Source organism: Candoia aspera, chromosome 4 (genome assembly GCF_035149785.1).
Source record: "Candoia aspera isolate rCanAsp1 chromosome 4, rCanAsp1.hap2, whole genome shotgun sequence".
Taxonomy (NCBI): Eukaryota; Metazoa; Chordata; class Lepidosauria; order Squamata; family Boidae; genus Candoia; species Candoia aspera.
The window spans coordinates 116,259,934-116,279,257 of NC_086156.1; the positions used below are offsets into that span (position 1 = coordinate 116,259,934).

The 19,324-nt window shown below is 49.4% G+C and overlaps 1 protein-coding gene across 1 annotated transcript; it reads left to right on the top strand.

Moving 5' to 3' along the window:
- The first annotated feature begins 937 nt into the window (after positions 1–937).
- Positions 938–17,465, top strand: PCK2 (phosphoenolpyruvate carboxykinase 2, mitochondrial). Its single transcript, XM_063301581.1, has 10 exons — positions 938–1,034; positions 4,805–5,050; positions 5,373–5,557; positions 6,499–6,702; positions 7,126–7,313; positions 10,112–10,274; positions 11,670–11,888; positions 13,945–14,082; positions 14,168–14,263; positions 14,694–17,465. Exons 1-10 carry the CDS (start codon positions 1,006–1,008, stop codon positions 15,146–15,148), a joined length of 1,923 nt encoding a protein of 640 aa, XP_063157651.1. The 5' UTR covers positions 938–1,005; the 3' UTR covers positions 15,149–17,465.
- The last annotated feature ends 1,859 nt before the right edge of the window (positions 17,466–19,324 follow it).

Sequence of the window (19,324 nt, forward strand, 5' to 3'; positions counted from 1 at the left end):
ACATGCAAGGGCTTTGATGGGGAGATTGACTGCAGAAAAGCAAACGAGGCCGCTATGAAAGAATTCCACTGACTGCTGTGTATGAAACGTGAGCCCTGTTTATAGGGAAATCAAGGTTCAAATTCTCGCACCACTTTCTCCTGCTAGGTGGGGCAAGGAGCTTGCAGTACCTCTTTCAGAGGGCAACAGTGGTTTCCTCCCGTCCCTTAGTTTGGTAATGGAGTAGTCTGATTTTAGGCTGTTTCTTCGGGGTTGGCATCCGTGCCCAGACTTTACACAGCGTTTCCCCCATGGGGGCTGCCAGGGAGGCCCTTCCCGTTGCCCTGGTTGTGGAAATGACCCCAAGAGCAGTGATCCAGGACGGGGCCTTCTCGGTGTGGCACCCCTAGGGTGGCTTCCCCAGGCCCAGCCAGCACCCCCATCATCAAATTTTCAGGGAGACCTTTCTTTCACCTTCGGAAGCATCTGTCCCCCCTACCAGGGAAAGGCACCCCGCCCCTTAATTTTAAATGGGCAGGGAGCAAGCTGCTGGGGGAGAATCCCTCTGTGCATGCTCAGAGGCCCGGGCGCAGAAGAAAGGAAGGTGGGGAGGGCTCAACGACTCCCCCCAGCCCGCACTTCATTTTTTTTTAAGAAAGCGCCTGGGAAGCGATCCGCCTCCCGCCAAGCGCCCTGCCCTCTGCACGTGCACAGGGGTCCCCCCGCCCGGCCCCGCCTCGGCCCCTCCCGCTCCCCCGCCGCCGCCGCCGCCGCCATCTCGATCGCGGCGGCCGAGCAAGAGCGAGCCGGGGTTACATCATGCCGGCGCGCAGGGAGCAACGTCTGCAGGCGGCGGCGGCGGCGGCGGGGGGCGGTCGGGGGGCCTGGCCCGGGCAGCCTATGAGGCGGGCGAGGCGGGCGGGATCCGGCTTCCCGCCTCGCCCTCCCCACCCCTCGCCTTCTTAACCCGGCTCCCGGACGCCCGGGGCCAGCCTGAGCAGCGCGGGCTGCCGGAACAGGGACGTTATGCCGGCGCCGTACGCGCGGATCCTGGGGTGAGCAAACGCCGCCGCCAACGCCGGGTCTCCTCCGGCCCTGCCTCTCCCGGGACCCTTCCTCTTCCCTGGGGGCGCCGGCCCGGCCCGCCCGATCCGCTCCCGGAGCCCGACTCCCTCCCCAGCCTGGCATCCAGCGCCCTTCGCCCCGGGGCAGCCTCGTCTTCCTGCGCCCGCCCGGGCTCCCGTTCCGTCCCCCGACCCCTGGCATCCCCGCTGGGTGGGGAGGGGTCCCAGCCCTCCAGGAGAAGGGCATTTCCCTTGGCATAACCTGCCTGGAGACATGCATCTTTCAGATGGCATGCTTGTGGCCCTGGGTAGGCAGCTGTTCTTCCCCCCCTTTCCTGCAAAGAGATCCAGCCTCAGTTTCCTGCCTGCGAAATGGGCATAAGAGATGCCCTGTAGGATCGAGAATGCCTGCAAGCCTCCTTTCTGGCTCCTTGCCCCCACCTTCCTGGAGTCCTCCCCCACACCACTGGCCTGACCTTGGACGGTTCTCCTGCCTTCTCACCAGCTCAGCCTGGCATTGTCCCCATCCTTCCTTGCTTCTTTCCCTGCTCCTGCCCTCCATGGCATGCTCAGATTTCCCCCCCCCCACACTTCCTGCTGCCGGCATGTCTGCTAGCCCCTTTTGTAGGCAGGACCCAACTGGGAAGTTGAGGGTGCACGCAGAAAACCAGGGAGTCCCTGCCTGCCCTGGTTGTGCGAATGGGGGAGAGCCGGAAGACCAGAGGTGTAAGCCGGGTTGCTCCAATTGCACGCCCGGCTGTTCTTTAGGGAATGCCCCCTTTGTTTGCCAGAAGAGCTCAGCCTTGGCTGCTGCTTGTGGCTTCTTTTCCACGTCACCCTCCTCACCAGGGACTAGCCCCCCCCTGCTCCGTAACCTCTCACCCACAAATCATCCCTAAGCTCATGTTGTTTTTCCTCATCTTCTATTTCCTTGGCAATGATTCCAGCTCAGATACAGTAGGGATACAGTTAATCTGGGCTGTGCAGAGAAACCCGGAAGATACTTTTGACTTCCTCCTTGTCCCCGCTCCCGCCATTTAGACACACGCAGACACTGCCGTCTCACTCTGCCATCTCAGTTTTGCACCCAACTCCTACACCCAGCCCAGACCCAATAAATTACGACTTTGGGTTACGTGCACCGGAAATGTGGCCTTCCCCCGTATCCCCGCTGGGGCATTTGGACACAAACTGGCACATTGTAACCCCCACTGAATTTTCGCTGCAAAATTCATGGGCTCCTGGTAAAGGCAGAGGTGGAACCTTTAAGGGGGCTTTTGAAAAGTTTTTTTCGTTTTAGAAGAAGAAGAAATCAAAAGGCAGCAAGGTGCGGTGGTGGGAGACGAAGGGTGGTGGTCCTGTCTTTGCCGTAAGCCTCAGTTTCCCAGCCTGGAAAATGGGGTGAAGAGTGACCAACATTGCAGGATTATGGGGAACGGTGTTATGCATTGCAAATAGAAACTTCTCCCTCCTAACTCTAAATCCAGTGGGTTATCCTTCTATTAATTTGTACTGTAAATATGCTATTATTTACAGTACAAATTAATAGTACAATATGCGAAATTTGAAAAGGGAACATTCCCTTCAAGCTGAGCTGGTTGGATCGCAGACACATTCGTGCAATCTTCTGGGCAAGCATCTGGAATGGTGTTCTCCTGCAATGTTTTTCTGACTTTCCAGTAGAGTGCACAGCCATGGGATTTCCTAGTGGTCTCCTTTCCAAGTGCTAATCATATCTAATTGGCTTCTAGATTAGTTCATTTGGCCTTCTGCTCAGTTAGTGAAGGAGACCAGCCATTAACATTCCTGTTTTCCGGCTGGAAATAAATGGCACAGCTGGAAAGGCCGAACGATCTGTTGATGGGATTTATATCACCTTGCAAAAAATTGGTGGCCTGTGAAGGTGCCTGGAGAACCGATCCACTCTCCCCTTAAGGGCCCAGTGAATTGCAGAGTGTGGCAGCCTGCCTGGCTCTTTTTAATTAAGAAACTTACTTGCAGCAGTGGGGTGATGTGCAAGTGTGAAGGTGCACGGAGAATTTCTTGTTAGCCCTGGAACAACACGTTCCCGGCTTCCAGCTCAATGGTGCACAGCCGCGACCTGCTTTCCTGCTTTGTAGAAAAGCTTTGGCTCCGGTGAAAGTCCAGGCTGTGCGTTTGCCCCTTGTTCTTTACTCGGGCCCTTGGGGCCTCGCCAGCCCTGCTCCCTCTCGGGCGGGTGGCCAATTGGAGGGGTGGAGGGGCCCGTCGCCTCCCTTCCACCCCGGATCCAGTGTGCAAGGATCAGGGAGGTGTTTGGAGGCACGGCTCAGCGGCAGGAATTCCCCGCTGAAGATCCTGGAGGACAGGAAATTGGAGCCAGAGGTCAGCATGCAATCAAGCCCTTGGGCTTTGCCGCTGGACTGGGCTTTCGCACACCCAGGTTCACGAGTGTGCCCGAAGGAGGGAGGGATCTTGCAGCAGGCACCGTGCAACCCGGTGGTCTCAGCGTGTCCAGCATTGCTGTAGAGCTGGGCAGCCTTATCCATCTCAAAAATAAACTAAAAATAAAGCAAGGCACAGGGTGGGTATTTTATGAACAGCCTTGGCTCCCTGTCGGAGGACCGGGTGTGGGAACTGCATACACTTATCCATGCGCCTGCTAGCGCAAGCAAGTTTGCCGATGCATGTTTGTACTAGTGCGCGTAACTTCTGTGGACCGATGATTCTTACAAACCCAAGAGAAAGCTTTTGGGGAGAGAATCTATCACCTTTCCCACACCAGCAATGCCTGAGATGGCACCAACAATGTCCAAAGTGTGCAGCTTTGTGATCCCGCCCCCCCCTGCGAGAACTGTGCATTGTGGGAAAATCTGCAAAGGTTTATTGCACACTCTCCCCTGTTCTCACAGGCTCCACCAAAGACAGATTAAATCTGGTTGCAGGTACCTGATTATGGAGATGGTGCTTCGCCGTTTCCCACCCCCAGTTTTCTCAGAAGGCTTGTACCCTTTGTTTCGCCTTGCTGTGGATGGGACGTGGCCTGTAGGAGAGAGCTACGTGGGCCAGGCTTAAACACGTCCATGCATTTACAGAGCATGTGCAGAACTCAGCAACTCTGAATCACATTTCCTTGCGTGTGAAAAACCAGCAGCTTTTACGATCAGGTTTTGAAGCCAGGTTCTTGCTCTGATTTGCAAAGCTGACCTTCGAGGACACCATCGTGCGATGAAAAACTGTCTCCTGCAGAGCAGAATTAGGCCACCGGGAGAATGTACTCGGAATAGCCCCCACACAGGTACATCCGTGGAGGAGGCTTGTGCTTAAGTATTCCTGAGTTGCGTATTTGTAAGCGTGCGCTGTCTCTTGAGTTGACATTCACTCGCTCTGTTTTGCTCAAGTGGGTCAATTAAGTTTGGTGTAATTTAATCCAATCGCCTGTTTATCTACGCCAGCCGTTTTTCCTTTCTACGTGTCCTTCTGCAGCCTCCTGGCTGGCTTTGCGTGCAGCGGTGTTTCGGAGCAGTTGCCTCACCCTGTGCTTGCACAAAGTTCACACGCTGGGCTTCTGAGCCTGTGCAAAGTTGGGCAAGATGTACACATGCCGGTGAACTCTCTCCAAAGAGGAGAGAGCTGTTTGGTTTGGGGGCATCTGAAACGATTGGCTGCATCTTGTCTGTGCCAGCCTTCTCTCTCTCTCTCACACACACACACACACTTACTTGGGGGTGGCATTTCCAGGCCTCTTTCCTCATGCCAGCCCTCTCTTTCCTTCTTTGCAGACGCGGAGCCTTCTCCCTACGAAGCTGGTCCGCAGTGCCAGTGCGCTGGGCCCACGCTCCACGGGTGCTCCATGGAGACTTGGGCAAACTCTCAGGGCGGGTCCAGGAGTTTGTGGAGCAAGGCGTGCGGCTCTGCCAGCCGGACAGCATCCACATCTGTGACGGGACGGAGAAGGAGAACGGCAAAATCTTGAACTTCCTGGAGTCGGAAGGCGTCATCAAGCTGCTGACCAAATATGAGAACTGGTAAGCAGGCATCTATAGGGGCATGGGGGTTGAATGCCAACTCCCATAACCCCTGGGGATGATGGGAGTTGGAGTCCTGCACATCTAGGCTGCCCTTTGGTGCCACCTGCTGGGGAATGGACATGCTTGCAAGCACCGAACCTAAGATGCCTGCAATCAATAAATCAATCGCTCTACCTACCTATTTATTATATTTGTATAGCCGCCCATCTCACACAGTGACTCTGGGCAGCATACATAATAAATAAAACAAAATACATAAAACGCAATAGAACCACAGTTTAAATTAAAAATAAATCCTTTTCTTCCCCTCCTTCCGCAGCTGGCTGGCTAAAACTGACCCCAAGGATGTGGCCCGGGTGGAGAGCCGAACCGTCATTGTTACTGAGAACCAGAGGGACACGATACCCATCACTGCCCCGGGAGTCAAAGGGCAACTGGGCAACTGGATGAACCCCAAAACTTTCCAGGGGGCGGTGGATGACCGGTTCCCTGGTTGCATGAAAGGTGAACTGGGGCAGGGGGTGAACAGAGGATCAAACAAGGGTCCTTTCTCTGTATACAAATTACAAACTGGACTCCAGCTTTGAGGGGCGGCAAGGATGAAATGGGAAAAGGTTTTAATTCCTTGGGGAATTCTTCTCCGGCCATTCATCCGTTTCGTGACTGATACCAGCTGCCGATTCACATGCCTCTTGCTGACTTTCTCTCCCCAAGAACTGAACCAATTTATCCACCCCTGCCAAACTCTTTATTTTCTTATACTTTTATTTTATTCATTTATACCATTTAGAGCAATGTTTTTCAAGCTTGGCAAGTTTAAGGTGGGCGGACTTCAACTCCCAGAATTTGGGATTTGAATTCTGGGAGTTGAAGTCCGCCCACCTTAAACTTGCCAGGTTTGAAAAACACTGGTCTAGAGACTTCCCCTCTTCCAATGACTCTGGGTGGCTTATGCTTAAAAAACAAAAACAGTACCTCACGCATGTCCAGAAAGCAAACTCCATTTAACAAGCAAGACATTCTAAGTTCAACAAGGGCCCTACCCCAAGGCCTGGAGGAATAGTTTTCAACGACTTTTTGAACATCGCCAGGGTGTGAGCCATATGGATCTCGGGGGGATGCTGTTCCAGAAGCTGTGACGCAACAGAGAAGCACACCTCCTGGGGCCTGATCGATGAGGATGACAGTGATGACGTATTAGGCTTAATATAGCCGAACAATATGACATCGTTTAATCAAAGGCTGTGATGCAACAGAGAAGGCACATTTCTAGGTCCTGACGGACTATGAGGAGGATGTATTTCATTTAATACAGCAGTGTGACATCGTTTAATCAAAGGAATCCCAAGCACAGCTGGAGAGGCAGATTTTATTGTCTCAAGCCGGTTCTTTTCTCATTCTCCGGTCCATCTCTCCTCCTTTCCCTGGTCTGTCTCCTCTCCCAGGTCGCACCATGTATGTGATCCCCTACAGCATGGGCCCGATTGGCTCCCCCCTCTCCAAAATTGGGATCCAGCTCACGGATTCGGCCTATGTGGTTGCCAGCATGCGCATCATGACGCGGATGGGCACCGCGGCCCTGCGCACGCTCGGGGAAGGAGAGTTCGTCAAGTGCCTGCATTCTGTCGGGCGCCCCCTGCCCCTTAGCGGTAAGCCGCCAGGAACGAGGGAAGCTGCTCTCTTTTTTTTCTAGCGGCTTTTCCCGGTTTCCCTCCGCCCTTCCTCACTTCGTGCAGCAAGGAGGCTCCACGTCAAGATTCTCGTGCAAAAGGAGAATAGCAAAGAGGTCACATTAAAAGAAGAAGAAGAAAAGCTTTGGCACCCTCCAAATGGGTAGACCGTTCCCAGAATTCCTGAGCTAGTTTGCTGTTGCTGAGAATTCTGGGAATCGATGCCCGTATTTGGAGGATGTGCCAAGCTGGAAGAGATTATTCGGGAGGGCTTGGGACTTCAGCTCCCAGAATTCCCAGTTTCTAGCCCCAGCACGTGTGGGTGCCCCCAGTTTGCCAGTGATTCCAAGAGGGTAGAATATCCTTTGGGGTAGAACGTGGTCTTCTCTCTCTCTCCTGCAGAAGACCTAGTGAACAACTGGCCGTGCAACCCGGGGAAGACATTAATCGCGCATGTGCCGGAGCGCCGAGAGATCGTCTCCTTCGGCAGCGGCTACGGGGGCAATTCTCTCCTGGGGAAAAAGTGCTTTGCCCTGCGCATCGCCTCGTGCATCGCCAAGGACGAAGGCTGGCTGGCCGAGCACATGCTGGTGAGGGGGTGAGGCTGAAGGGGGGCTGCTGTCCCTGCGTTGCAAGGAGAGGGAGACCCAGAGGTACGGGGCGCTGCGCGCAGGGTTTCCACATCTGGAGGGAAAAGCACGTCCCTCACAACTTCCAAGTGCCCAGCAGCGTTGGCAGGGCAGGGGGTCCAAAAGATCAAGATGGTGACTTTGATTGGCAGGATCTAGCTGCCATCTTGACATTTTAGGCTCCCCCCCACAACTCCTGGGTACCTGGAAGTGGTCAGCAAACATTTTACTCCAAAGGTAGAAATTCTTTTCCCCCTCTCGTCTGTGGCTTGGGGAGGAGAGTGGGATGCTGTTTGCATTTTCTGCACGTGCTCAGAGACTCTTTTCCCTCAATCGGCGTGTGATCTATTTATTTAATTTGTTTGATCTGCCACAGAGGCCGCCTAACCACGAAGCAAGCCGAGCGTGGTGCCTGTGCCCTGGGGCGGGGCTGTCGTGCCAGCCGTGGCTTGTGGGGGCTTCTGCAACAGGGGGACCACCAGGCTCTGGGGGGCCAAATGGCTGGCGGGAGCAGCGTGGTGGCAAGGGGTCAGTTGCCATGAACGAGTGGGGAGGTGGGCGGAGATCTGGTCCATCAGGCACGAGGCCAAAGGACAGAGGGTGTTTACATTGCCTAGGAGCGATATTTAACGAGCAAATATTAATTGGTTAATGAGTGACAGAGGCCTGCTGAAATCCCAAGTGGATTGGAGTATGTCTGACGCACAAGAGGCACAGGCAAGGACCTTCATCAGATCCCGGGGGGCATTGTCCTGGGACCAGAGGACTTTCATGGGGTCCGAAGGTGATGGGCAGAAGCTGTTTATTTTGAAAGCAGCTTCCCCCTGGCGTGGGGCCTCCTCAGTGGGCAGGAGTGTGACTCCCATCATCCCCAGCCGGCACACTGGGGATGATGGAAGCTGTAGTTCGGCCTGCAGCAGGACAGCAGGTTCAGGAAGCCTGCAGTGGTGCAAAGGCTGTGGGAGTGAGGGGGAGATTTTTTTTTTTTTTTTTTTGGTATATTTCACTGCAGATTTCCCAGGATTCAGAGCTGCTGTTTCTAAAGTAGGCTTCCTAACTGAGCTTTGTGGAGTTGTGAAATCTTGAACGGTTTTACTGAAGGGTGCCTCGTACAAATGCAAGCACAGAGTTGAAATTTAGATTTATTTTTTTAAAAAAGCAATGTGAAATGTGAAAACACTTCCCCATCCCTTCCCACGCCAAAAAACAAATTTTGGTTTGTTTGCCATTACATTAGTCCTTCCTTTAACAGTAAGAAATGACTGTGAGCGTTAAAATTTTAGTCTGCTAAAAGATTACTAAATCTTTAGTCATAGCAAAAGATTGAAGTGAGATTAAAATATTAGAATAAAAGAGAAATTAACAGCTCTAATTTAAATATGCCAAAATCTCAATCCAGCTCAAACTCTCCAAAAAAAATTAAATTGTATTGCATTGCCTTAACATCCTTGTTGTCAATGTCGAGGTGAAGAATCACACTGCAACACTTTCCCGAATTGTCAGGCTTATTAAAGGATCCTTAACTGCTTAACCGGGTGAGCTTTAAGGGCATTTAAAAATGAAATTAAAACGGCACTATTTGGCTGAGGAATACACCCATTCTGCTGGAGAAGGAATGATTATTTTTCTCCTTCAAGGCAGCATCAACGATCCCATCTCTTCAGCCTTAAAGGCAGATGACCTGTGGACAATGCTGTGGACAATCATTGACTTCAACTGACCCTCCCGGGCCTTGTTGTTGGTCCTTCCCAATCAGTTGTTGAATTAATTGGCGTCCTTGTAATCGGGCAAGAGGCTTTTGAACTGGTGGGGCAGAGAAGGCGGCCTTTTTAAGCCCTTGGAAGGCTATCTTGGCCTACAAAGGGTTTTTCAGCAGTCCCCCTCCAAGATCAGAGAGTGGGAAAGAATCTTTATCTCCTGCTTCGAAAATTCACGGTTTCCAATACAGAGAAAGGCCTTAAAAGGAGTTCTGGGACAGGCCAGGGGCACACCTATATTGGTGGTGGACTTTATCCTTGCTCAAGAGTAGGTATTAAAAGAGAATAACGAGGAAGTGAGTTTAAGACCGTCTCTTCCACCCGCTGGACTCTTCCAAGGCTCCAAAGTTGAAACAGCCAGAAAAATCAGTTCTGCCAATCTTGCCAAATGATTGCCCAACTTTCAACCGCTTCAAAAGTCTTGGGGGGAGGGCAGAGGAGACAGGCCTCCAAAAAGTATTTGGCAGTGCTTCTCCATCTATTCTGAAGGTCTCGTAGGCAGCTTGGAGCCTTCCCCGGTGTGATATTTGGTAGTTAGTTGGATTGATTCACGGAATCCCCAGAAATGCTTGGGGATTCTGGGAGATGAAGTTCAAGATAGCTGGAGGGTGTCTAGAGAGGGAAGGCTGATACATGCAGCTAACAGTGTTTTTCAAACTTGGCAACTTGAAGATGTGTGGACTTCAGCTCCCAGAATTCCCCAGCCAGCATTGCTGGCTGGGGAATTCTGGGAGTTGAAGTCCACACATCTTCAAGTTGCCAAGTTTGAAAAACACTGAGCTAACACATTTGGACTAGAAAACTGGAGGAATACTAAGTGGTAACAGAGATGCAGAAGTCTCTAACTCTATGGTGGTCACCTGGATTTTTGTAATCCAGATCTGGCAGCTGATGCAGCGCAAACCTTGGGTATTCTGAAGAAGAACAGTGCGAGTCCCAAGTTTCAGCCCTGCGCTTGGCACCTGCCAAATGGTTGTATGTGTTTCTCTCACGTTCTTTCAGATTTTGGGACTCACCAACCCGGAGGGGAAAAAGAAATACGTCGCTGCCGCCTTTCCTAGTGCTTGTGGAAAGACCAACTTGGCCATGATGAATCCTACCTTGCCTGGCTGGCGCGTGGAGTGTGTAGGGGATGATATTGCCTGGATGAAGTTTGACAGCGAAGGTGAATTGGGTTTTGGAGCAGAAGGGGGCCGAGAGTGCAGTCAAAGGAGTAGGAAGGCATAGTTCGCCCCTTTTGGATTGAGGGCAATCATGTTTTGAGGGAAACCAGCATGGTATTGTGGTCAGTAGGCTGGACGAGATCTGGAGAACCAGGTTCAAACCTTTGCCGTCCCAATATGGCCACGGAGCAGAGATTCTCCCTCAGTCCAGGCTACCTCGCAGGGGTGTCGCATGGGGAAAGGATAAGAGAGGGGAAGATCAAGTTATATGGCACTCCTTTGATGATGGAAGAGATAAAATTGACAGAAACATGTTATTGTTTGGACTGTTTTGAAAATTGGAAAGCTTGCCACTTCCATGTTTTATTCCTTGACTTGTTTAGTTACAGCATTTTTTTAAAATCCTGCTCTTTATCCAAAATAATAATAAGCTTGAGGGTTACCAAACAGCAGGGGATTGGAAAAACCCTCTTCACGCAGGCCTCTTCTAAAAGGCGTAACACAAAAGGAAGGAATGATGGGGAGGGCAGAGGAGAACACCAAACAGTCTCAAGTTTTTAAAGTCAAGTTGAAAGTTTGTGGGGCCTTGAGGCAAAGTACCCTCAGTGTTCCCCTTCTTGAATCAGCATGATTTCATCCTCGCCAACTCATCCAAAATGAGTACTGGTTTCTATGGTGAGAAAAGCCTAATTTTAGATATTTCTAAGGAGGCTCCTCTGTCTGTAGAGTTTCCAGGGAGGATCATATTCTTCAATATCTTCTCACAAAGCAGAAGGGGAGCTGGTTAAAAGGGATTTTTACCCACAAGAGACAGGACTGTGTTGTCCCCTTGTACATGTTGCATGATGGAGGGTAGGCATCCAGCCCCCCCAGGATGCAAGTCTCCCCACAGGACCCTATTTGCATCCCCCAGTGGGGTTGAACCTTTGGCACCTCTTTTATTTGGGGGTTGGGTGGCTTAGGGGCAAAATGGGTGCCCTGACCTTTACAGAGGATTCTGCAAATCTTCCCTGCACCCCCAAAATCAGGTGACATTGCCTGTTTTGGGGCTGTTAGCAGAAGTGGGGGTCTTACATTCACCTTTCCCCATCTCAGGCCAAATGACAAAAAAGCCCAAAGGGGGGGGGCAAACATCGCAGGTGTTGCCCTGACATCACACACCTGTGCCCAAGTGGCAAAGAATGCAACACTGTATTTGTTAGTTTGGCAAAAGCTCAGTGTCCTTTCTGGCGACATCTTCAACTGAGCACCCCCGGCTCCCCCAGGGCACGAGTGTGGCCCCCAGGTGGCACAAGGCTGTCTGACCAAGTTTATGGCACTGGGGAGAAGGAGGCTTGGGGACCCTCCTGGATGGGAAGCTGTGGGGAGTAACCGCCTGCCCCCTTCTGCCCCCCTAGGCTGCCTGCGTGCCATCAACCCCGAGAATGGCTTCTTCGGGGTGGCCCCGGGGACGTCCACTCGGACCAACCCCAACGCCATGCACACCATCCAGCGTAACACCATCTTCACCAACGTGGCCGAGACCAGCGAAGGGGGAGTCTACTGGGAGGGGATCGATCAGATGATCCCCGAAGGAGTCACCATCAGCACCTGGCAAGGGAAGCCGTGGAAACCAGGTGAGATCGGCTTCTGGCTGCAAAGTCACGGGGGTGCCCCGGCTGTGCAGGGCACAGGGTGGGCAAGCAGGTGACAGGGCTTGTGTCCCTTGGAGGGGAGAGGGCCATCCAGCCCTTGGTGCCTGCGAGGAGACAGGCCGGAGCTCAGTAGCCAGAACAGATTTTGCCGCAAAAGGGGCTCGACATTTCCAAGAGGGCTGGCAATAAAACCATAAATGCTCCTCTGAAACCCTGGAGAGCTATTTTGGTTCTGCTGAAATTCGCTTTCCCCAACTGGGTGCCTTCCAGAGAGGATGGCGCTGCAACACTGGCATGGTTTCTTGTTTAAACAATTTATGTGGCCACCCCTCTCAAAAACAATCTTGTTGATGCCATTGTCAGTTGGGATTGTACAACGGGAGGGAATTCAAAACTGTCTAGTTTCCTAACACTGATTGATTTTTTCCCTTTTTCGTTTGGTTAAAACTTTTTCTCCTTTCCTTCTCCTTTCCTTTCCTTTCTTTTCTATTTCTTTTCCTTTTGAATGATTACAAATAGTGGTGACGATCAATATTAGGTTTAGAGTTTTATAGGGATTTCTAGTTATTTCTTAAGATATTATTATTATTTATTCAGATTTTTGCCACCACCCATCTCCCCCCACAAGAGAGACTCTGGGCAGTTTACAATAAAAGATATATAAATAAACCTACTTCTATACATTCAATGAATCAGTGAAATAATGAATTTCAAATTATTGAGCAAACACTTTGTTTTTTTATTGATACTTTGTTCTTTATCCACTAGGTCTCTTTCTATCCTTTAATCTTTAATGTACCTATTTATTCTGTTTTTAAAAAATGTTTTAATCGATAAAATATTATAAAAAAAACCCGCAACAGTAATTTAAACAATCCCACCATAATGTCTGTGGTCACCGACATAACTTAGAAGAAAGCCAGCTGCTATTGTGATGTTGTTGAGCTAAACCAGTTTTTCAAACTTGGCAACTTAAGATGTGTGGACGTCAACTCTCAGAATTCCCTGCTGGCTAGGGAATTCTGGGAGTTGAAGTCTACCTACCTTCAAGTTGCCAAGTTTGGAAAACAGTGAGCTAAACAAACCAGTGGCCTGGTTATCCATTCCTAAATTATTATGGGATGTTTGAGGCAATTAGTGTTGAGTTTAGGAGCAAGGAGATGGAAGGAACTGAGTGTGGGAAGCTGACATTTAAATCAATAAGGACAAGATGCTAAGGGGCTGAATTCCAGAATTGTGCATCCAAATAGGAATATTTTACATCTGTCTTCCTAAGGTTTTGGGATAGTCCCTTATGTTGATTCCAGAAAGGCAATACTGTTGTTTCCTGCATAAAAATGCCCTGTCCCTTTAACAATAATACTGCATTAATAACATACATGTAGTTCTTGCTTAATAACCATTTGTTTAGTGATGGTTTGGACTTACAACAGTACTGGAAAAACTGACTTACGACCAGTCCACACAGTTACGATTGTCACAGTGTCCCCGCAGTCACATGATCACAATTTGGGCGCTTGGCAACTGGTTCGCATTTATGACCATCGCAGCGTCCCACGGTCATGTGATCATCATTTTCAACCTTCCTGGCCGACTTCTGACAAGCAAAATCAATGGGGAACCATGTGATTTGCTTAACGACCACATGGCTCGCTTAACGCCTGTGGTGATTTGCTTAACGGCCACCGCAGAAAGGGTTGTGAAATCGGGTCGGATTCACTTAATGACCTCTTCACTTAGCAACCGAAATTCCGGTCCCAGTTGTGGTTGTGGTCTGCCTATACAGCCTCAGTAGCTGCAAGGCAGAAATAACAACAAATAAAACTGGAGGTAAATCTTAACGACAAGGCAAAAGTTGGAACAAAGGAAATAAAAACGAGCTTTGATTGTCCATTTGGGCAAAACGTGCGGCAGTGTAATTATTTTCCGATGATGTTTGAGTCCCGTGTGGTTTCCCCAAATGCCTGCCTCTCATGCAGATTTCCCCTTCAGAATATGGTCATATTCTCAATTCTTCCATCCCTCCCTCCTCCCCCAGGTGATCCAGAGCCTGCTGCCCATCCAAATTCCCGTTTTTGTGCCCCGGCTCGCCAGTGCCCCATTATGGACCCGGACTGGGAATCTCCCCAGGGTGTGCCCATCGACGCCATCATCTTTGGGGGCAGGAGGCCGGCAGGTAAGAGCTTTGCCCCGATTTCCTTCCCAACCTCTGGACGTCCAGTCATTCTCAAAATGACCTCCTGGTGTCTTTTCCCCCACAGGGGTGCCTTTGGTGTACGAGGCCTTCAACTGGCACCACGGGGTCTTTGTGGGCAGCGCCATGCGATCAGAGTCCACGGCAGCAGCTGAACACAAAGGTGAGAGCTCTGGGTTCGAAACTGGGCATCCGTGCCCGTTGTTTGGGGTTCTCCATCTTGCTAGGTCGGAAGAGAGCTCGTTTGCCAGGCTGGAAAAGTTATTCCAGTAACAATTTAAAAAATCACATTGATTTACTAATATTTATCAGATTAAGCCCATAAGCGTGAGCATTCCAGCCAGCACCTCATCTTTTAAATGATGTGTGTGTGTGTGTGTGGTAGCAGAATTCTTGTCTGTTTCCTTGTGTTTTTACTTTAAGAAACCTCCCAGAGCCAAATACAGTGGACTCCAATTCCCAGCATCCCCCAAGAAGCTTGAGGCATAATTCCCAGCATCCCCCAAGAAGCCTGAGGCATAACAGCTTGAGGCATAATTTTATATTTCTGTCATTCCTTTTTCTCTTCCCTCCTCTCTAAAACGGTTCTACAGGCAAGGTCATCATGCACGACCCCTTTGCCATGCGCCCTTTCTTTGGTTACAACTTCGGCCGCTACCTGGAACACTGGTTGAGCATGGAAGGGCGCAAGGGCGTCCGCCTTCCCAAGATTTTCCACGTCAATTGGTTCCGGAAAGATGCTGCCGGGAACTTCTTGTGGCCAGGTTTTGGGGAGAATTCCCGGGTCCTGGACTGGATTTTCCGCCGGGTGGATGGAGAAGCAAGTGCCCAAGAAACACCCATTGGGTACATCCCCAAAGATGGTGCCTTAGACCTGTCGGGCCTAAGCAAGGTGAGCTACCAGGAGCTCTTCTCGCTGCCCAAGCAGTTCTGGGAACAAGAGGTCCGGGAAGTCAGACAATATCTGATGGAACAAGTGCCCGAGGACTTGCCCAAAGAGGTCTTGAAAGAACTGGAAGCCTTGGAGAACCGGGTGAAGAAGATGTGAGGGACCTGAACAGAAGAAGACGACGACCAAAAAAAAAGAAAAAAGACCAAAGATTCTTCCCTGTTTCTTGGGGGGGTGGGCAGGGGGGAAGAGGAGATATCAGGGGGCTTGTTTACAAAAATTCCGTTCCCCTTTTCTTACCAGCTAGGCCTCTCCAGACTCAGGTGTCCCCTATCCTGTTTCCATGGCCAGGAGATGGCTACCAACTTCATAGAGCCATGCGTCCCTTCCTTGATACCTCTGCTTCGCTTCCTTCCTCCATGGCACTGTCATTCTTCAGCTCTAGGGAAACGGGAAGGGGGTGATCTTGCATCTGACTGCATCAGATGGGTGTTGGTACCCTTCAGAGATGATGATTCTCGTCTGCGCATCTTCTCCATAGGTGCTCCTGAGAGGTTCTGATCTTTGACCAGCTGCCTTTTCCTTTTTCTTTTAACTTGGAAAAATCATTGGTAGAGAGGGAAGAAGGGGGGAACACTAGGGGGAAAGGATATCTAAGGCTAACATGGAGGGCAGCCCCAGCATTTATCCTGAATGCTGCAACTGTGCTATCTTTGGATGCAGAAACAAAATTATGCATGATACCTTCACAGCCTTGCCATGATTTGGACATCAGTTCAGCTCATTTATCGATTCTTGATCTATTGCTAACACCCATTTTAATTAGAATATGGCACAGGCCATCATCTTTAGCCCTTTTGTCTCTCTCAATCTGCACGCCCATTCCACACTGCCTTATATCGAGTCAATTTGTTGATCGGTCTTCAAGGCAAGGTTGCTTGCTCAACCCCACAGAGGTCCCTTGCGATACGAAACGGAGGGGGACATTTTCATCTGATGAATTCCCTTCCTTGCCCATCCAGTGTGTGAATTATTGCCCTTCATTGGATAGATTTTATAGATTCCTTACAAATCAGGACAAATCATTAAAGGTTTTTCTGCATGTTGGGGGAGATACGAGCCTTTCAGAAAGCCAGAAAAAATCACGAAGCTGTGCATGACGACAAATCAAACCGTTGAACTGATGAAGTCATCTTGCCCACTCTGGCAACATCAGCGTCCGGTACAGTGTTTCTGCTCTCCAATTCTTGCATTAGTTTTATATCTACCCACTGACACCCAGTGCAAAGCACAAACACTGCCCCCAGATTGTCCAGACCTGTGTTGCTTTGTGTTGAAGTTCTCTTTCTACTAATTAAACATAAAACAGCCGAGATCCATCTATATTTTGAATCCTCTTTCAGCGGGCTACAGCTTTCCCACCCACATTGGAATGTTTGTCAGCATTTCATAACAGGGAGACACTTCCATCCAGTTCTGCTTTTTATAAGACTGATTATGATTGTCTCCAGTAGAGTAGTGAGCCCAAAGGCAAAATTTGGCTGCAGTCTGTAGAAACTGCATGACCTGGTAGCTGAGTCTTGTTGAGTAGACATAGAATGAGAGAGCTAAATAATTTTGCTCCTCTCAGAAGGGGAGCAAAATTCTGCTTGAGGAATGTTAATAACTTGGTCGAAATGTTTAGTTAGCTTGTCCGTTGCTCTCGTGAGAATGTGGGTTGGGGTCTCGAGACCTTTCATCAAGCACGGCCTTAGACAAAATCTACCTAGCAGGCTTGTTGTGAGGACTAATCAGGTGGAAAATAATAGCATTGCTTTGAAAGGGACCTGTCTGTGCTTGGGCAGAATTTGGGTACTGTCTCACCATAACTCTGTCACCAGCCTTGGCCTGGATTCAGATTAGGGTCTAGGCTAATGAAATTTACGGAATGTTTAAATTTTTTCTTGACTTCAGAGCAGTGCGACCAATAGCTAAAGAGGAATTCACTTTTTAGCACATCTTAAAAAGTCCCAGTGAGGGGAGTAAATTACAAAATGTGCCTGTTCCTGACACACTAAAATGATGGGCCTGTTACACTTAATCAGTCAAGAATGTTAGTAGTTGGCTATTACGTGGAATCATTAATTGGTGCTCAATGTGATTGTTTTTTCTTATTTCACATTCCTAGTTCATCTAGATAATGGGTTTATATGTCCCTCCTTGCCTCTTTTAAATTGCAAATAATGTGCTGGATTTTATTCTTGTGAGAAGGACACACGGCTGAAGAGTAAAAAAGGGGGGCAAGAAAAATAAAACTGGTCAGCCTCTTTAGGTAGAGTTTTTTTATCATGGCATTTTGACCGCTAATGAGGCAGCATCTGCAAAGCAATACACAAGATAAGCTAGATGTTTTTGACTGCAATTTAATTTGTGTGTGTGGAGGGGAGGGTTCTGAAACATGAAACATGTTTTAATAATAAACACAAATAATAATAATCCATGATTTTTTAAAGCATGTATTATTACAAATCAGTGGAGCAGGTTGCGTGTGTTTGTGAGTGTGCAAACGACATGGAGGAAAAGGGATACAAACTTAAACAGAAATAAAGACTTGTGCCGACAGGTGTGTGGACTTCAACTCCCAGAATTCCTAGCTAGCACGGCCATTGCTAAGAATTGAGTTGATGGTAAAATTTACGGAGCGGGGTGTTGCAGAGTTGGGGAGGACTGCTTGTCTGGGTGTTTGTGTGTGTGTCAATCAATAGATCTAGATCCACAACTTTTAAACCAACATTAGTTTGGGACTGGCTTCCTTGGAGCCTTTAGGAAACAAAGTGTTGTGAAGACATTTATGAGAATATGCAGAACAGAAGGATTGGGATGGAGCCATTTATAGACTCACTGGGAAATTAAAAAGGGGAAGGAGATGGGGAAGAAATCTACATTATTTCAGTTACGCATATTGAGGCCCTGAGATAGGCGTTCCCCGATGTTGCACCCACCGGATGGGCTTCCCCCAGCAGGTGCCATCCAGAGGGCTGCCCCAAACCATCCCTAATTCTTAATGTCGAAATTCTAATGGTGCAGCTGTAATAGTTCGGGGGTGGAGAACCTGCGCCCATTACTTCTCTTTGTTATTCTCCAGGGATAAAAAGCTGAGGAAGAAAAGGTTGCGAATGTTACTGTTTTTGCACATGTACCCTAGCTTGGAGCCTTCGCACTGTCAGTTAGGCTTTGGAGTAGCTCCTACAACATGATTCACTTTGTTACTGCATTAAGCCATTTTCTGGGGTTTCCACAAAACCCACTAACCTGGGTCAGTGCGTTGTGCAGATGCATCTGCTAGGTCATTACTGTATGTACGAACGCGGCCATTGTGTAAGAAGTGTTTGGAGGAATCCCGAGCTAGTATTCCAAAACCTGGGTTGGTTAGGATAAGACTTTCATAAGAAAAGTTGAACCTGCAGAAGAAAAATGTACATAATATCCAGCCTCAAGTGCTGGGCCAGGGAAAGGAGAAGAGCACAAATATCTAGAGAAACCTAGTTTCAAATCCCCCTTATTTAGCATGACGGTGGTTTTCACCCCACAGACGTAGCCATTAAATGCTAAGCTTGGCTAGTTTTCAGCTTGGTTCATGTGAGGGTTGTTTGGATGCCCTGACATATTCTGCAAATCCAGCCTGTGAGGTTACTTGGTGGTTCGGTATATTGTGTGAACCCAACAAAATGGGTTTATTCCATAAGCAGGCTAAGCGTGTTGTGGGAACAGCCAGCTCGCTTCGCAGGAAGTTTAAACGTCTCTTCCCAGAAACCCTTACAATCTCAGGATGTCCTCCGGTTCTGTCGGACTACAACGCCCTTAATCCACAGCCAGTGTGTCTAATATATTTCCCAGTGGGGGAAGCACAGCGAAAACATCCATGCATTTGCTGGGTGCATATAACAGGCTTGGATGCCAGCATGGCAGTGCGTAAAGTTTCATAGCTTTGCATGTTTCCACTGAGCAGCCATGCTGTTCCTCTACTGCAGTGTTTCCCAACCTTTAAGATGGGTGGATTTCAACTCCCAGAATTCCCCATCCAGCATGTGTGGACTTCAACTCCCAGAATTCCCCATCCAGCATGTGTGGACTTCAACTCCCAGAATTCCCCCAGCCAGCATGTGTGGACTTCAACTCCCAGAATTCTGCAGCCAGCATGGCTGGCTGGGGAATTCTGGGAGTTGAAGTCCACCCATCTTAAAGTTGCCCAGGTTGAGAAACACTGCTCTATTGCAGTAAAAAAAAATCTTGTACTATGTCAGTAACTAATAGACCTATTTATGTAGCAATAATATGCTTCCATGATATGCGCTT